The sequence below is a fragment of the Oryctolagus cuniculus genome, chromosome 20, assembly GCF_051225735.1.
Source record: "Oryctolagus cuniculus isolate XC-2025 breed Fujian yellow rabbit chromosome 20, ASM5122573v1, whole genome shotgun sequence".
Lineage (NCBI taxonomy): Eukaryota > Metazoa > Chordata > Mammalia > Lagomorpha > Leporidae > Oryctolagus > Oryctolagus cuniculus.
The window spans coordinates 38,634,121-38,648,945 of NC_142886.1; the positions used below are offsets into that span (position 1 = coordinate 38,634,121).

Consider the following 14,825-nt stretch of genomic DNA (forward strand, 5'->3'; position numbering starts at 1 on the left):
GGACCAGAGCCCACACGTGGATGGGCCCTTTGACCTCCCTAATTCCTATGGAAGGAAATCAGGCAAGTGGTTGCAACCAGCACAAGGAAGCCCCTCCTAGTCCCACACTGAGGTATATGCTGCAACGAGGCCACAGAGCTGCACCCCTAATAGCCTGGCTCACCCAGGAGGTACCCTTTATAACAGAGTATGATTTCAGATAAGGCTTCTTGCTCTTATTCACCTTTCTGCTTCAGCCACTGGAGTGAGCTGTCCATTTGGAAACCTCCTAATTGGCTGTAGGTGACGTGGCTTCTTTCTTATTTCTAGTTCCAAGTAGAAAGGAATCCAATCGCTCATTGTGGCTAAATGAAACATACGTGCACAGATCTCAGGTGATGCTGATGTTTCCCAATTTGGGGCAAGACTGTATTGTATTTTCTAAATGCATCAGACTGAAAATAAGGTTTATATGAAGCCAATTCACAGGTGTTTTGGAATAGGATAGAACAGCAAGGTCAACCTGTGGTTTCTCTTCTCTCCTCTCTTTTTTTGATAGAGAAAGAAAGATGGACGGACAAAGCTCCTGTCTCCTGATTTACACCCCCAAATGTCTGCAGCAGCTAAGGCTGGAACAGGCCAGGGCTAAGACTGAACCATGGGATCCAGGAAATCAATCCAAGTCTCCCAAGAGGGTGGCCGGGACCCAATGACTTGCACTATCTCCTGCCTCTTGAGGTGACTATTAGAAGGAAGATCAAAGTTAGAAAGGAGCCAGGAATCAAAACCAAGCTCTCCAATAAATGGATACAGGCATCCCAAGTGCTAGATTAACTCCTGCGCCAAATGCTCACCCCACGCCCAGTCTTAATTCCATCCAGTAATAAGCGAGATTGGCAAAAGGCTGATGAAGGTCTCCCTTAGGCACTGCTGAGAAAAAATGCTGAACTAAATCTTGGCCCAGACAATCTCTGGAACATCACTGCTCTGTACTTTCTAGGATAATGGTGGTGATTTGGGCACATTAATAATCTCATTTGAAATGCTGATCTCCTGAAAATTGGATATTAAATCAAAAATAGATTATTTTCTTTCCAGAAAATCTGAGCTATGCAAATGTGTGTTTGGAAACACATTAATAAAGAGAGCACTAAGCAACCTAGTAAGTTGAATACAGCTCACAGCCACAAGAGTCCAAATCTCTTGGTAGCCACGACAGCAGAAATGAGATCCAAGGAGCTTCAGCTGAACTCAGGGGAGAACAGGTGCCAGCCAGTGCAGGTAAGGATGTCCTGCTGGAAACAGCTGTGGCCTGAGGGCTCACAGACCACTGGACAGAATGCATCCTCTAAATCTCCCAGATAAACCCTGGGATATTCTTTAGGGTGAGAAGGAGTAGGGGAGTGTGCAGTGGGCCAAGGAAAACTTGAAGGAATGCTGCATCGAAAGGCCTGGTGTGGCCCTGGCTCTGCCAGTGTACAGATTTAGGCCCCACAGAAATCATTTATCCTTTCTACATCTTAGTTAACACAATGGTAAATCTAAGCCTCTAATACCTTACAAAACACAGTTGCTTAAAGAGCAAATGAGATCATTTGTAAAAAGCGTTCAGTAAACTGAAAGGTGCTACACATATATATGGTTCAGGGCTCTCCAGAATTTGGCATTAAAGTGTGCACTAAAAGTGCAGCTTTTAAAAAATTCTAGCTCCAGTTCTACAGCTTTGTTTCTTTCTTAAATGGATTAAAGTATCTAAGAATAACTACACTCCAATAGCTAATATGAACCAAATTATTAAGTGGTACACTGACCGTGTCTTTCTCAGGCTAGATCAACCCCCTACCACCATAACCTCACTCCCATTCAGCCTTTTTACTACTGCAGAAAGGGGAGAAGTGAAAGAAAACAGACCCTTGCAGCTTTAGAGACCCCAGAACCAGCAAGAAAAGTGGGAACACCGACATCATTTCTGATATATCATTATTTGAGGATAGTCTTCCTTCCTTCTTATTTATTTATTTTTTAAGAATTATTTTATTTATTTGAAAGACAGAGTTACAGAGAGAGAAGGAAAGCCAGAGAGAGAGGTCTCCCGTTCCACTTTTTTTTTTTTTTTTTTTTTTGACAGGCAGAGTGGACAGTGAGAGAGAGAGACAGAGAGAGAAAGGACTTCCTTTGCCGTTGGTTCACCCTCCAATGGCCGCCGCGGCCGGCACACCGCGCTGATCCGATGGCAGGAGCCAGGTGCTTCTCCTGGTCTCCCATGGAGTGCAGGGCCCAAGCACTTGGGCCATCCTCCACTGCACTCCCTGGCCACAGCAGAGAGCTGGCCTGGAAGAGGGGCAACTGGGACAGAATCCGGTGCCCCGACCGGGACTAGGACCCGGTGTGCCAGCGCCACAAGGTGGAGGATTAGCCTAGTGAGCCGCAGCACCGGCCAACCGTTCCACTGTTTCACTCCCCAAATGACCACAACGGCAGAAGCTGCACTGATCCAAATCCAGGAGCCAGGAGCTTCTTCTGGGTCTCCCACGCGGATGCAGGGGCCCAAGCACTTGGACCATCTTCTACTGCTTTCCCATGCTATAGCAGAGAGCTGGATTGGAAGAGGAGCAGCCAGGACTAGAACCGGCGCCCATATAGGATGCCGGCACTGCAGGCTGAGACTATAACCCACTGCGCCACAGCACCAGCCCCACTTCTTCCTTATTCATACTTTGCCATTTTTAGCTTAAAGGAGTCCTGAGATTTCCAAGATGCATAAAGCTTCCAGGATCCTCTCAGGTCAATCCCACCATCCATCCAGTCATTAGTAAAGGTTGATGGTGTACTATGTGCCAGGCGCTAGGGGTGTGACAATGAACAAGACAGGAGCAGTCCCAGCTTGCAGAGTTCACATGCTGGTGAAGGTGAATGGCATTAAATAGGACACATGAGTAAGTAAATGGTTCCAGCTCACGACAACTGGGTAAGCAATAGAGTAGAAAGAGAAATCCCTGATGAAAGAGAGGAGAAGCCTTTGGCTGAGACAGGGAAGCCCTTGCTAACAAGGGAACAACTGAGTGGAATGGAGCCTGCCATGAGAACATGCTTTAAAAGCAGTGGGCACTGCTGGTGCCAAGATGCTGAGCCAGCAACAAGTGTGAGCTATTTGAGGAACAAAAGGAAACCAAGCAGTCTAAAGGTCTGATCAAGGGGGGAGCGGTCAAGAGATAAAGGCAAGGAGGTAGATGCAGGAAAAGTCTCCTTTCCACAGATTAACGGGCAGCACACAGTCACACAGCTAATTATTGCTTCAGCTAGCTGTAGAACCTAATCTTTTCACCCTAACTCCAGAATTTTCTACACCATATTGTTCTGCTTACTTCCAGTCGGGAATACTATTTGCTAATCTTATTGATTTTTTTTTTTTTTTTTGACAGGCAGAGTGGACAGTGAGAGAGAGAGACAGAGAGAAAGGTCTTCCTTTGCCGTTGGTTCACCCTCCAGTGGCCGCTGCGGCCGGCGCTCCACGCTGATCCGAAGGCAGGAGCCAGGTGCTTCTTCTGGTCTCCCATGCAGGTGCAGGGCCCAAGGACTTGGGCCATCCTCCACTGCACTCCCTGGCCACAGCAGAAAGCTGGCCTGGAAGAGGGGCAACCGGGACAGAATCCGGTGCCCCAACCAGGACTAGAACCCGGTGTGCCAGTGCCGCAAGGTGGAGGATTAGCATAGTGAGCCGCGGCGCCAGCCGATCTTATTGATTTTTATTAGTTCTCAACATACATAAGCAGCAAGCAAACACCGATTTTATTTTTTATTTTACTTGAAAGGCAGAACGAGAGAAAGAGAGAGAGAAATCTTCCATCTGCTGGTCACTCCTAATGTTCACAGTTGCCAGGGCTGATCCAGGATGAAGCCAGAAGCCAGGAATTAGAACTTCATCTGGGTCCCCACATGGGTAGCAGGAACCCAAGTACTTGAGCCATCATCTGCTGTCTCCCAGGGTGTACGTTAGCAGGCAACTGGATCTGAAGCAGAGGTGAGACTTCAGCCCACGCACTCCAATATGGGATATGAGCATCCCAAGCAGCAGCTTAACATGCCGTGCCACAAAGCCCACCCTGCAGTTACTAATTTTAAACAGAGAATCTTCAACAAGTGATCTTAGAGAGTGAAAATGCACATATAGGGGCATGATTTTAGTGCAAAGAGTTTTTCCACTCGGCATGCCTGCATTCCACAGCAGACGGAGTGCCTGGGTTTGAGTCTGACCTCTGCTTCAGATTCCAGCTACCTGATAATGCACACCTTGGAGGCAGCAGGTGGGCCCAAGTGCTTAGATCCGTAACACCTATACGGGGCCAGGACTGAGTTCCAGGCTCTGGCTTTGGCATGGCCCAGCCCAGCTTTTTCAGGCCAGCAGGTTGAAGATTGATTCATTTTCTCTCTCTCCCTCTCTCTCTCTCTCTCTCTGTCTCTCTCATTTATTTGACAGGTAGAGTTATAGACAGCAAGAGAGACAGAGAGAAAGGTCTTCCTTCCATTGGTTCACTCCCCAAATGGCTGCCACGGCTGGCACTGTGCCCATCCGAAGCCAGGAGCCAGGTATCTCTTCCTGGTCTCCCATGCAGGTACAGGGGCCCAAACACTTGGGCCATCCCCCACTACCCTGCTGGGCCACAGCAGAGAGCTGAACTGGAAGAGGAGCAACCGGGACTAGAACCCAGCGCCCATATGGGATGCCAGTGCCGCAGGCGGAGGATTAACCAAGTGAGCCACTCACTGTGCCGGCCTCTCTCTCTCTCTCTCTCCCCCCTCCTTCCAATAAACAAAAATAAATAAATATTTTTCAATGCACATAAATTCTGCTATGAAAGCTGGGCTTTGTGTCAGTCTACTTCTGTTTAGGTCCTTTCAAAGATAGTACCTTTCTTTGTGGAAGACTCAATTCTAAGAACATAGAAGAAAGCTGTAGCTCACCAGACTCCTCATTTAGTATTTAGGTCTTATTTTTGCACCTACACCTCTTGACAGTGTTTTGCTTAATTCACCCAAGTGCAATCAAAACCAATCTGTTCTCAAACCACCTTCATTTTGTGTTATTAAATTGTCAGGTGATGGGCTGTAAGCAAAACACCGTAATTACAACTTCCATTCACAACTCACGAGCACCCCCACCTGAAGGTTCAAGTCTGCTTCCAGCCAAATACTATTGGCCATGTCGTGGGAACCATCTTTCTTTTCCTTTAGAATGTCAGGTTCCCCTTCACCTCTGCTCTGCCAAACACACAACTCCATGTAAACCTGAACTTCCAAAGAATAGACCCAAAGTCTGTCCATGCCCAGTGTGACTGGTCTACCAGACAGAAATGAAGACACCATTGGCTCGATAGATGGGTTTAGTGGAGGAAGTAGTGAGTAGGGAAAGGTTGATTCAAGGCCTCACTCTTTCCTCTCTTCTCCCTCTTCTCTTTTTCATGCTTCTTCCTCCTCTTCCCTCTCTTCTCCTTTCTCTCATCCCAACAAAATTCTCCAGTCCCTGAGCTTCGGAAGCCTCACCAGGCAAGAGCCAGAGGTCCTGATAACTTAGGAGCCACAGACTTGCAGAGTGCTGAAGAGCCCAGAGTCTGGTCTAGTCCCACCACCTACTAGCTGTGCAATATTAGGCAAGTTACTTAACTCTCTTCCTCAATTCCCTCATCTATAAAACTAGGATGGTACCTTACTCCTAAGATGTATGGGATGATTAAGATTAATATATGTAGGGGCCGGTGCTGTGGCACAGCAGGTTAACGCCCTGGCCTAAAGTGCCAGCATCTGATATGGGCGCTGGTTCTAGTCCCGGCTGCTCCACTTCCGATCCAGCTCTCTGCCAAAGCCTGGGAAAGCAGTAGAAGATGGCCCAAGTCCTTGGGCCCCTGCACCCCGTGGGAGACCCAGAGGAAGCTCCTGGCTTCAGATTGGCGCAGCTCCAGCTGTTTCAGCCAACTGGGGAGTGAACCTGCAGATGGAAGACCTCCCTCTCTCTCTCTTTGTCTCTCTCTGCCTCCCATCTCTCTGTGTAACTCTGACTTTCAAATAATAAATAAATCTTTTTTAAAAAAAGATTAATATATGTAGAGCTTTAGATCAGTGCCTAGCCCATAATTCTATATAGATGTAAAATATGCCACCTCCACTCCCCAGTCCCCTCCCAGCTCCACCCCCAGCCTAGAAAAGACTGTTGTCACCCCCACCTTCAGGAACAACCATGCATGAAGTCAGGTAGCTGAGTGGTGTTATGATGGCAACCGAGTGTCAAATGGGGCAATAACACACCATCAGATAAGTGTTATGAAAATAACTATGAAATAATGCACATAAAACAGCTAGTATATAATGATCCCTTGTTAAATGGTGTTGTGTTTATTGAAGTCTTTTAGCACTTTTAGTTGTAACTGTACATGCTACCTGCATGCTTGTCTTCATTATAAGACTGGCAAATACAGAAAACCCATCTGCGTTTATCAATGTGACATGAATATACACAGAACAAAGATCATATAGAAATGTATTTTAAAAACAAAGCCCAGGGGCCGGTGCCGTGGCTCACTTGGTTAATCCTCCGCCTGCAGCGCCAGCATCCCATATGGGCGTCGGGTTCTAGTCCCAGCTGCTCCTCTTCCAGTCCAGTTCTCTGCTGTGGCCCAGGAGGGCAGTGGAGGATGGCCAAAGTGCTTGGGCCCCTGCACCCGCATGGGAGACCAGGAGGAAGCTCCTGGCTCCTGGCTTTGGATCGGCTCAGCGCCGGCCATGGCAGCCATTTGGGGGGTGAACCAATGGAAGGAAGACCTTTCTCTCTGTCTCTCTCACTGTCTATAACTCTACCTGTCAAAAAAGAAAAAAAAAAAAAAGTCCAGAAGCCAGAGGCCGGCACTGTGGCATAGCAAGTAAAGCCACCACCTGCAGTGCCGGCATCCCATGTGGGCGCCAGTTCAAGTCCTAGCTGCTCCACTTCCAATCCAGCTCTCTGCCATGGCCTGGGAGGGATGTGGAGGATGGCCCAAGTCCTTGGGCCCCTGTACCCACATGGGAGACCTGGAGGAAGTTCCTGGTCCTGGCTTCGGATTGGCACAGCCCCAGCCATTGCAGCCATCTGGGGAATGAACCATTGGATGGAAGTCTCTCTCTCTCGCATGCATGCTCTCTGCCTCTGCCTCTCTGTAACTCTTCCAAATAAATAAAATAAACCTTAAAAAAAAAAAAAAAGCCCAACTTCACACAATCAGTGTCACAGGGCTCCCAGTCTACCATGGTTCCTTGAAAATCCTGACCCCACCCTTTGGACAACTGCCCACTTGACTGACATACCCCCGAGTGCCTCAGGGACATCTCCCTTTCAATGACCCCAGCCTGAAGCCATGAGCTAGCTTCCTTAGGACTGGCCATGCCCTGGCTGCCATCCCAGTCATTGCAATGCTTCCACCTCCACACTGTACCCACACAAGGACTGTTGATCTCATGTCCTCAGTAGCCTACTACTTCATCCACTTTTCCATCCTCACAGCCACACCTTGGTCCATGTGTCGTAGCTGGCGCTCCACAGCCACATAAGCCACAAGGCACTTGTTTTGAAACTTGGTTCAGATCACCTCTTTCCTCAGACTGAAAGTCTTCAGTGGCTTAAGATAAAGACTGTACTCCTTCTCCCACCCCATAGCTCCATCCTACCTCCAACAACACAGGACTCCAGGGCCTGATCCTATGGATCCCCATCACATCTCAAAACACAGGCTCCGGCCATGGGAATTTCCTTTCAGTTCCTCAAATAGACATGCTCCTTCTGCCTCAGGACCACTGCACCTGCTGTTCTCTCTTCTACAACAACTCCCACTCCAGGTCACCATACAGTGCCATCTCCTCAAGGAAACCTTCCCTGACTGTCCACCTGCCTTGGTCCTTGTCAATCTCTTTCATCAGACTCTTTCTTAAAACACTTCATGGAATGTAAATAAACTTGTAATTATTCACTACTGCATGCCATGATCAATAGATCTGTCTCCCTCACTATGAACTCCACAAATGCAGAGCTTCTTTCTCTCCCGTTGTGGCTGTTTTTCCAGTGCCTACCACAGTGCTTGCTTGGTATGTAGTAGTACTGGATAAAAAGATTTTGGAGGAATCCCAAAAATATTCAAAGCACACTTCCTTAAGCCCAGAGATTTGGAAACAAAATAGAAGTCTGGGTTTGTGCTGAAGGTGTGTAAAAAACACCTTGATGTTTTTAAAAGGCAATACTTCTCCACTCGCTCTCCACCAGCAAGTCAATTCATAAAACATTTATCCAATGAATGAATGGATTTCCTCTTTCCAGTCTGGAGGAAAAGATGTGTGGCCATAAAGAACATTAAACACATATACACCGAATACAGAAAATTCAACCCCAAAACACACAGAGGCAGTGGCTGGTCCAACTCAGCCTCCAGGGGAGCTAAGGGAAATGCTGAAGTGTATTCTTATCACAACTGGACACAGGGTGTCAACTTCTGCCCCCCCCCATCACTCAGCAGATGTCTTAACATCTGTATAATTACCGACACAAGTGAGCCAGGCAAGGTACACCAAAATCAGTCTTAAATCTCTCCCTTTTTCCCAAAGAGGCCATGGTCCAACATCCCTAAAGCCGTGTAAACCACACCACAGCTCCCTTCTCAGCTACTGCCAGCCCCACCCTTCCAGACAACCACAGCCCCCTCCCTCTTCCTCTCACACCTAAGCCAAACTCGCGCCTGGTTTGGTAATGGAACTGAGCGAAGAAGCCTCGAGAGCCCCTGTAGGCCCCATTATTCCGCGCACCCTGCGAGAAGGGCCACCCCAGGGACAGTGGCTGCAGATAGGAGCCCCACTTGCTGCCTGGAAACCTTTCCCACTGAGGATACTCCCGGCACGCGGCGCAGCTCCAGGTCCAAGGGGAGGCACCCCACCCATCTCAGAGAGACAAAGATCACTAGAAACAAAGGACACGCACACACACACAAAGTCAAAAGCAAATGCCGACACTTGGTGCAATTTCAAGCCAAATAGCTGGCTTGGTGTATCTTTAAATAGATCGTGAAACAATCCAGGAGGGACAATGATTATGTGACAATGACAGACACGATCTGGGTTCGGAACCCACGCTGCCTCCGCCCTCCTCCCACCGGCGCTGCAGTTCCTGGGCGCATTTCCCAGCCTCAGGACACACGCTACCAGGAGCGAGAGCGCTTCCACTCCTGGAGGCGCGCACACGCGGAGAGCGGCAGGGCGAGGAGGCCGGCCAAAAGTAGGAAATACCAACCTTTAGGGTCCCAGTTCACCTGTTTTCTTGGCGTCTCGATTGGAAATTTCATTGCTCCGTTGCCCAGAAGGGGAAGAAATGAAAAGAATCAAAATAACAATAAAGCCTTCGGGGCTTTCCACGCCTCGGTACAAGCAGTCTAGCCAATTTCCAAGGATGGGGGCGCCTTGCACCGGCCCGCGCGGGCACCCCAGAGAAAGACAAGTGGGGAAAGACCGGCTTTTAAGAAAGAACTGGAGACCGCTAGGATGACTGCACCGGTGGAGGGGGTGGCCAATCGCAGCCCCCGTGGGTAAAAGCAAAAGTAAGATCGCGAGGGGTGGATGAGAGGATGGAGACAGGGAGGCTCCGAAAAGCTTCCCCAAAGCGGCGCCGGCAGGCTAGGGGCCCGAGCAGCCGGTGAGACCAGGGCGAGTGAGAAGCCCACTGCAGTGTCACTCCGGCCCCCGAAGGCGTGTGCGCCCACACGCCCGCACACACACGCCCGCACACACTCGCCCGGGCACGCGCTTGGGCGGGCACGTCAGCCTCGCTCGGCCGCGCCGAGCGTACACGCCCCACCCCGGCCGCCGCTGCTCGCCCCCGGGCGACGCCCCCCACTCCCCACCCCGCGAAAGCCATTGGATGCAGGAGTGGCGCGGCTCCCGGGGAGCGCGCGGCTAGGGCGACCCTCCCCGCCGCGCGCCACAGACGCCGCGCCACGGCGGGAGGGCGCGGGGCGCGCAGCGGACCGAGGTGCCCAGCCCCGGCGGCGAGCTGCGCCCCGGCCGCGGGGCCCCGGGCCCCGGGCAGCGAGCGGCGGCGGGCGCGGGGACCGGAAAGCCGCGGCGGGCGCGCCGCTACTTACTGGCTGGGCGAGCCGGCGGGCGGGCGGGCGTGGAGGTGGCCGCGGCGCGCTCGGTGGAGTTGCAGCCGGAGACACGCTTGGCTGCCTGGAAGGCGCTGCAGGAGGCGGAGGAAGGGCCGCTGCGGCCCCGCCGCGGACCACTGCCGCGGGGCGACCTTGTCTCGCCGCTCCCACCGTGGGCGCCCCCCACTTCTCACTTCATGTCTTCACTCTGGTCCCCTCCCGAGCCGGGTTCTCCCGCCTGAGCCCCGAACCCACGTCCCCGCCGCACCCGGGGGAGGCCGGTGCCAGCCATGAGCCTTTTGTTCTGGGGCCGTTCCGCGTCGGCTGCGATCTCCCCACCTGGGGAAGCAAGATTCCCCAGGCGCAGCTTGGTTCCTTCCCCATCTACCTGCAGACCGACTGGAGCCGCCGCCCGGAGGCCAAAGAGGGGGCTGAAGGAAGGTGCAGCGGCCCCAGAGGAAAGCAGTTACCAGACCCGGCGACCGGGCAGCCCGGGGACTCGGTAGGGGCAGGTGGGAAGGGACCCCCTGCCATGTTCCCGGAAAGAGACTAAACCTGGGGCACTCCCACACCCTCCACTCGTGGTGCGCCTGCTTGAAACCCCACGGGGGGTTGTGGTCAGGCCTCGGCCTGAGAAAAGCCAGACTGTGCGGAGGTGCTCATGAATGGGCTGCTCTGAAAGTATAAACGTGAATGATGCTTACGAATTCCTTCGGGTGCCTAGCAACGGAGCCTGGCGCATAGTAGATGCTCAAGAAACGCTTGCTAAATGAAGGCGTGAATTGTATGTGGCACTGTTGGCTAGGAAGTAGCATGTGCCCCTTATTCTGGCTTATAGTTAAGGTTCTCAAAATTCATGGCTCATCCTGCACCTGCATATATTGAACCCCTTCATACGCCATGAATGTGACAGGCACTGGATGAAGCGCAGAGAACAAGGTAGACAGAGACCTTGCCTTCGTGGGGCTTACTGTTTGGTGCCATAAGGTCAGATTAGATGGTTGCTGTCTTTACTTATGCAAGAGAAGCTGACTGCTCAGCTTATGCCCAATCCTCCCCCCACCCCCCACCCCCAGCAGTGGTCCTAAAACCCTACACTAACCGGGGGGGGGGGGGCCACTGTAGGGCACCTTGAGGTTTCTGGGGAGCCCTCTGTCAGCACCCTGTGTCATCATCCACCCGCCACGGTCTCACCCAGGTTTCTGAGTCCAAGGGCAGCATCCACAGAAGTCCACTGTGGACTCCAAGAAAGCCTGGCAAGTGCTTTGTCACCGACTCTCAGGCAGCCCAGGCTGCAGCCCTGAGGTCTCTGCAGACCTGGCTCAGGTAAAACTGCTACTGAGTCTAAGGCCTTGTGCTGCCTCCTCCGCTCTCTGGGCAGGTTCCCCAGGTGCCTTAGAGGCGCCTTTGCACTGTGTGTCTGTCCACACTTGAGCTCCCTCTATTAATGAGACCCAGAAATAAAACACACAGAATGTCTGCTTCTCCGCAGCCATGCCCCCGGAGACACTAGTGTGTGTTTATAAATTCTGTCCCCAAGCCCAAAGGAAGCTGCTCCTGAGTGAGACATCGAAGCCTCACTCCGCTCTTTCTTCCTTAGCTGCTTGTGGGCAGTTGGGCTGTAGCCCAGTCACTGCAATGCAATGTGTTTACCTCCAGAGGGACCAGCAGAGACAGAACCCTCTGAGGACGGGAAACATCCTGCATTCACTGGGAGCCTCTCCCCCTTTAATTTCCTCTCCATTCATCTTCCCTGCATGGTTTTGAGAGGCTCTCACTGGCCTCCTTTGACAGATGAGACGTTCAAAGCTCAGAGAAGCACTCCCAAGGTCACAACACAGAGATTCAAACACAAGTTTACCTGTCCCAAAGCCCACAGTTCTCCGTGCCAGAACCCCGTGAGCTCCCCTGGTCCCTGGACTCATGGCTCTAATCCTGAAACTGTCAGATGGGTTCTTTCAGTGCAATGAAAGTCTAAATATACAGAGAGATATAGATAGATACAGATAGGGATAGAGATAGATATAGATACAGATATAGATATAACAAGTGTATTATCCCTCCGTCCTTGGAAAATGGATTGGGCTATGGTTATGTTCTAGGATCTACTTCTGGGAATTCAAATTCCTGTGGGGGGGGGGTGGGACTCCTTCAGTCAATCAACAAACCAGTGCGCATTCCTTGTGTGTGCAAGACGGGCTGCAGAAACTGTTTGGCCCCGGGGTGATGCGGGACTCCCACAAGAATGGCATCAGCAGGGCAATTATTGGGAGGGCTGGGGTTTGAGGATGACGCTCTTGGGGTGGGGAGCAAGATGGGGGGTCTGGCACTCCAGATCTGAGTTCAGGGTGCGCAGTGGACCTTGGCCCTGGGATCCTCTCCCTGCTAAATCTCTGAAAACCTCTGACCTCCTTCTTCCCCGCCCCCACCAACGTCTAGGACTTTCTCTCACCCCACTTTGAATCCCCCTTCTCAGGATGTGAGTAAACCAAGTTTGTGACTAAAATAAGAGGACAACCCACCAACAAGAATCAAGTAAATAAATCTCCACACCTTGTCCCCTCAACGTGCCTGAAATCAAACCCAGCTCCTCCTAAAATGCGTATGTGGCGTGGACCGAAAGAGGGAGGGGTCGGAGTGGTGGGAGACCCCATCCCAAGAAAGACAAACCGCTTGGCACGGTGACGACCCATCCTTTCCTGTCCCCTTCGGCTCTCCCCTCTGGTTACTTACAGACTGGAGTCCACTTGCCCGAAGAAGCAGCAAAGAAGCGGTGTGTGTGGAGGAAAAACATCCAAAACAAACGCCGCGCCAAGCGGTTCCCTGTCGCCCGGTGCCGCCGCAACTTCCATGGCTACGGCCGCGGGCGGGTAAAGTCTGAGGGGAAGAGACCGCCCCGGGTGCCTGCGGCAGGAAAACAAAGCATCGTGGCGCAAAAGTCTCCCTGCACTCGAGCTACCGGGCCACGACCCCCGGCTGGCGGCCGCCGCCGCGTCCTGGGCGCACTCGCGGGAAAAGCCGCGCTGCGGGTCTCCCGGGCTCTGCGGCTCACGGGCTGACTGGCCGGAGCGCGGCCAGGGTTTGCCGCACCCGCTCTTCCACGCGTGCTGGGGGAGGGCTGGGGGAGCCCGAGGCCCCAGTCATCTCTGGCGAGCAAGTTTTCCCGGACGCGGCTGCCCCCTTGACCTCCTCCCCAACGCTGCAGGCCGGGCTGGCCGCGAACCCGCAACCCGGGCGTGCTGCCTGCCGCGTGGGGCGCCCCGGGTGCCTGCAATGAACTGGCCAGCCGGAGCAGAGCTGGGTGAGTCGGAGAATTTGCTGGGACGGCGAGTGGCGGGGGGGTGATGAAGCAGCTTGGGGAATCCGGCTGAGTGCTGGCGAGGAGGTGGAGCGGATTCGAATCTACTTTGAATTCACGAATATCAGAACGAACTCGAGAAACCGCCTTGGAGTGTTGCCCTTGGTTTTCATCATTCCTCCCTGAAGTTCAGGAAAAATCCGTCTTCCATCTCTTCCTCACCCTTGAGACACTTCCAAGTCATCTCACAGGAACTGTGGCCAGGTTTCCGCGTCATTCTGTAGAGCTGTCCACCCCCCCACCCCAGCCGCTCACCCCCACCCCCACAAACACTCCCTGTGCGTTTCCCCTCAGGGAGGAACCTGATGGGGTCAGACATTCAGCGTTAACTTCCCCTACCAGAAATGTTCTCTTTTTCCCAGTGAAGTTTCCAGCCTTTAATAACTCCAGCTTTTGTCTTCATGTCCCAACCAGCATCTGCAGAAACACAGCCTTAAATATATGTTGCTCTGATCTCGGGCTCTGCTCTGGCCTGGAAAAGCTGGAGACGGCATCCGCAAGGAAAGGGCAGGAGGTGTCACGTATCAGACCTCTGGAAACGTGAGCCTCTGTGTGCGTGAATCCTGCAGCTTTATTTTGATGACTCAAACCTCTGATTGGGGATTAATGAGGACAACATACCATGAACTCGAAAAAACGTGTAATTAAAGCATCAGGCTGATGAACATGTTTCATAACCCAGGACTGCATCCTCTTCTAAGTTTCTCTGTATTAAATCTTAGCCTGTAAGAAGATATTGGTTAAGCTCCTGTAAGGCGTTGTGCCAAAGGCCTCACCAAACTTTAAAGGGCTATAATCCTGCTTCTCACGAAACAAGTTCCTGCTCTTGGAGTGACCCTAAAGCATAATCTCAGGTAAATTTCTTTGGTGGTTGTTTCTACCATCAATGTGTTGCTTTAGAAATTTTCAAATGCACATGAAAATGATGGCTGTTTGGTTAAAAACCAGTGCGGTAGTTTGAATATTTGTGTCTCCCTAAAGCACATGTTGAAATGTAACCCCCAATGCAGTATCATGAAGAAGTGGGCACTCTAGGCTGTGACTGGGTCATGAGAGCTCCACCCTCGTGAATGGGATTAATGTCTTTGTGACAGGGTTTGAGGGAGCAAGTTTGTCCTTTTTTTTTTTTTTTTAAAGATTTATTTGTTTGAAAGGCAGAGTTACAGAGACAGAGAGAAGGAGAGACAGAGACAGAGATCATCTATCCACTGGTTCACTCCACAAATGGCTGGTTCAGGCCAAAGCCAGGAGCCAGAAGCTTCATCCGGGTCTCCCACATCGGTACAGGGGCCCAAGGGCCATCCTCTGCTGCTTTCCCAGGCACATCAGCAGGGAGCTGG

At 51.9% G+C, this 14,825-nt stretch overlaps 1 protein-coding gene across 3 annotated transcripts in view; it reads right to left on the bottom strand.

Annotated features, from left to right (window-relative positions):
- KCNK10 (potassium two pore domain channel subfamily K member 10) overlaps positions 1-14,333 on the bottom strand; it is a 145,328-nt gene extending 130,995 nt beyond the window's left edge. Inside the window, exon 1 of one of the 3 annotated variants that reach the window (XM_089322029.1) lies at positions 12,861-14,333. In XM_089322029.1, the coding sequence (XP_089178155.1) occupies positions 12,861-12,921 (61 nt within the window). In that variant the 5' untranslated portion in view covers positions 12,922-14,333. Of the gene's footprint in view, positions 1-9,277; positions 9,385-12,860 lie in introns of those variants that run through there. The other 2 variants (XM_051825941.3, NM_001082736.1) reach the window with 2 other exon arrangements.
- Positions 14,334-14,825: the final 492 nt, after the last annotated feature.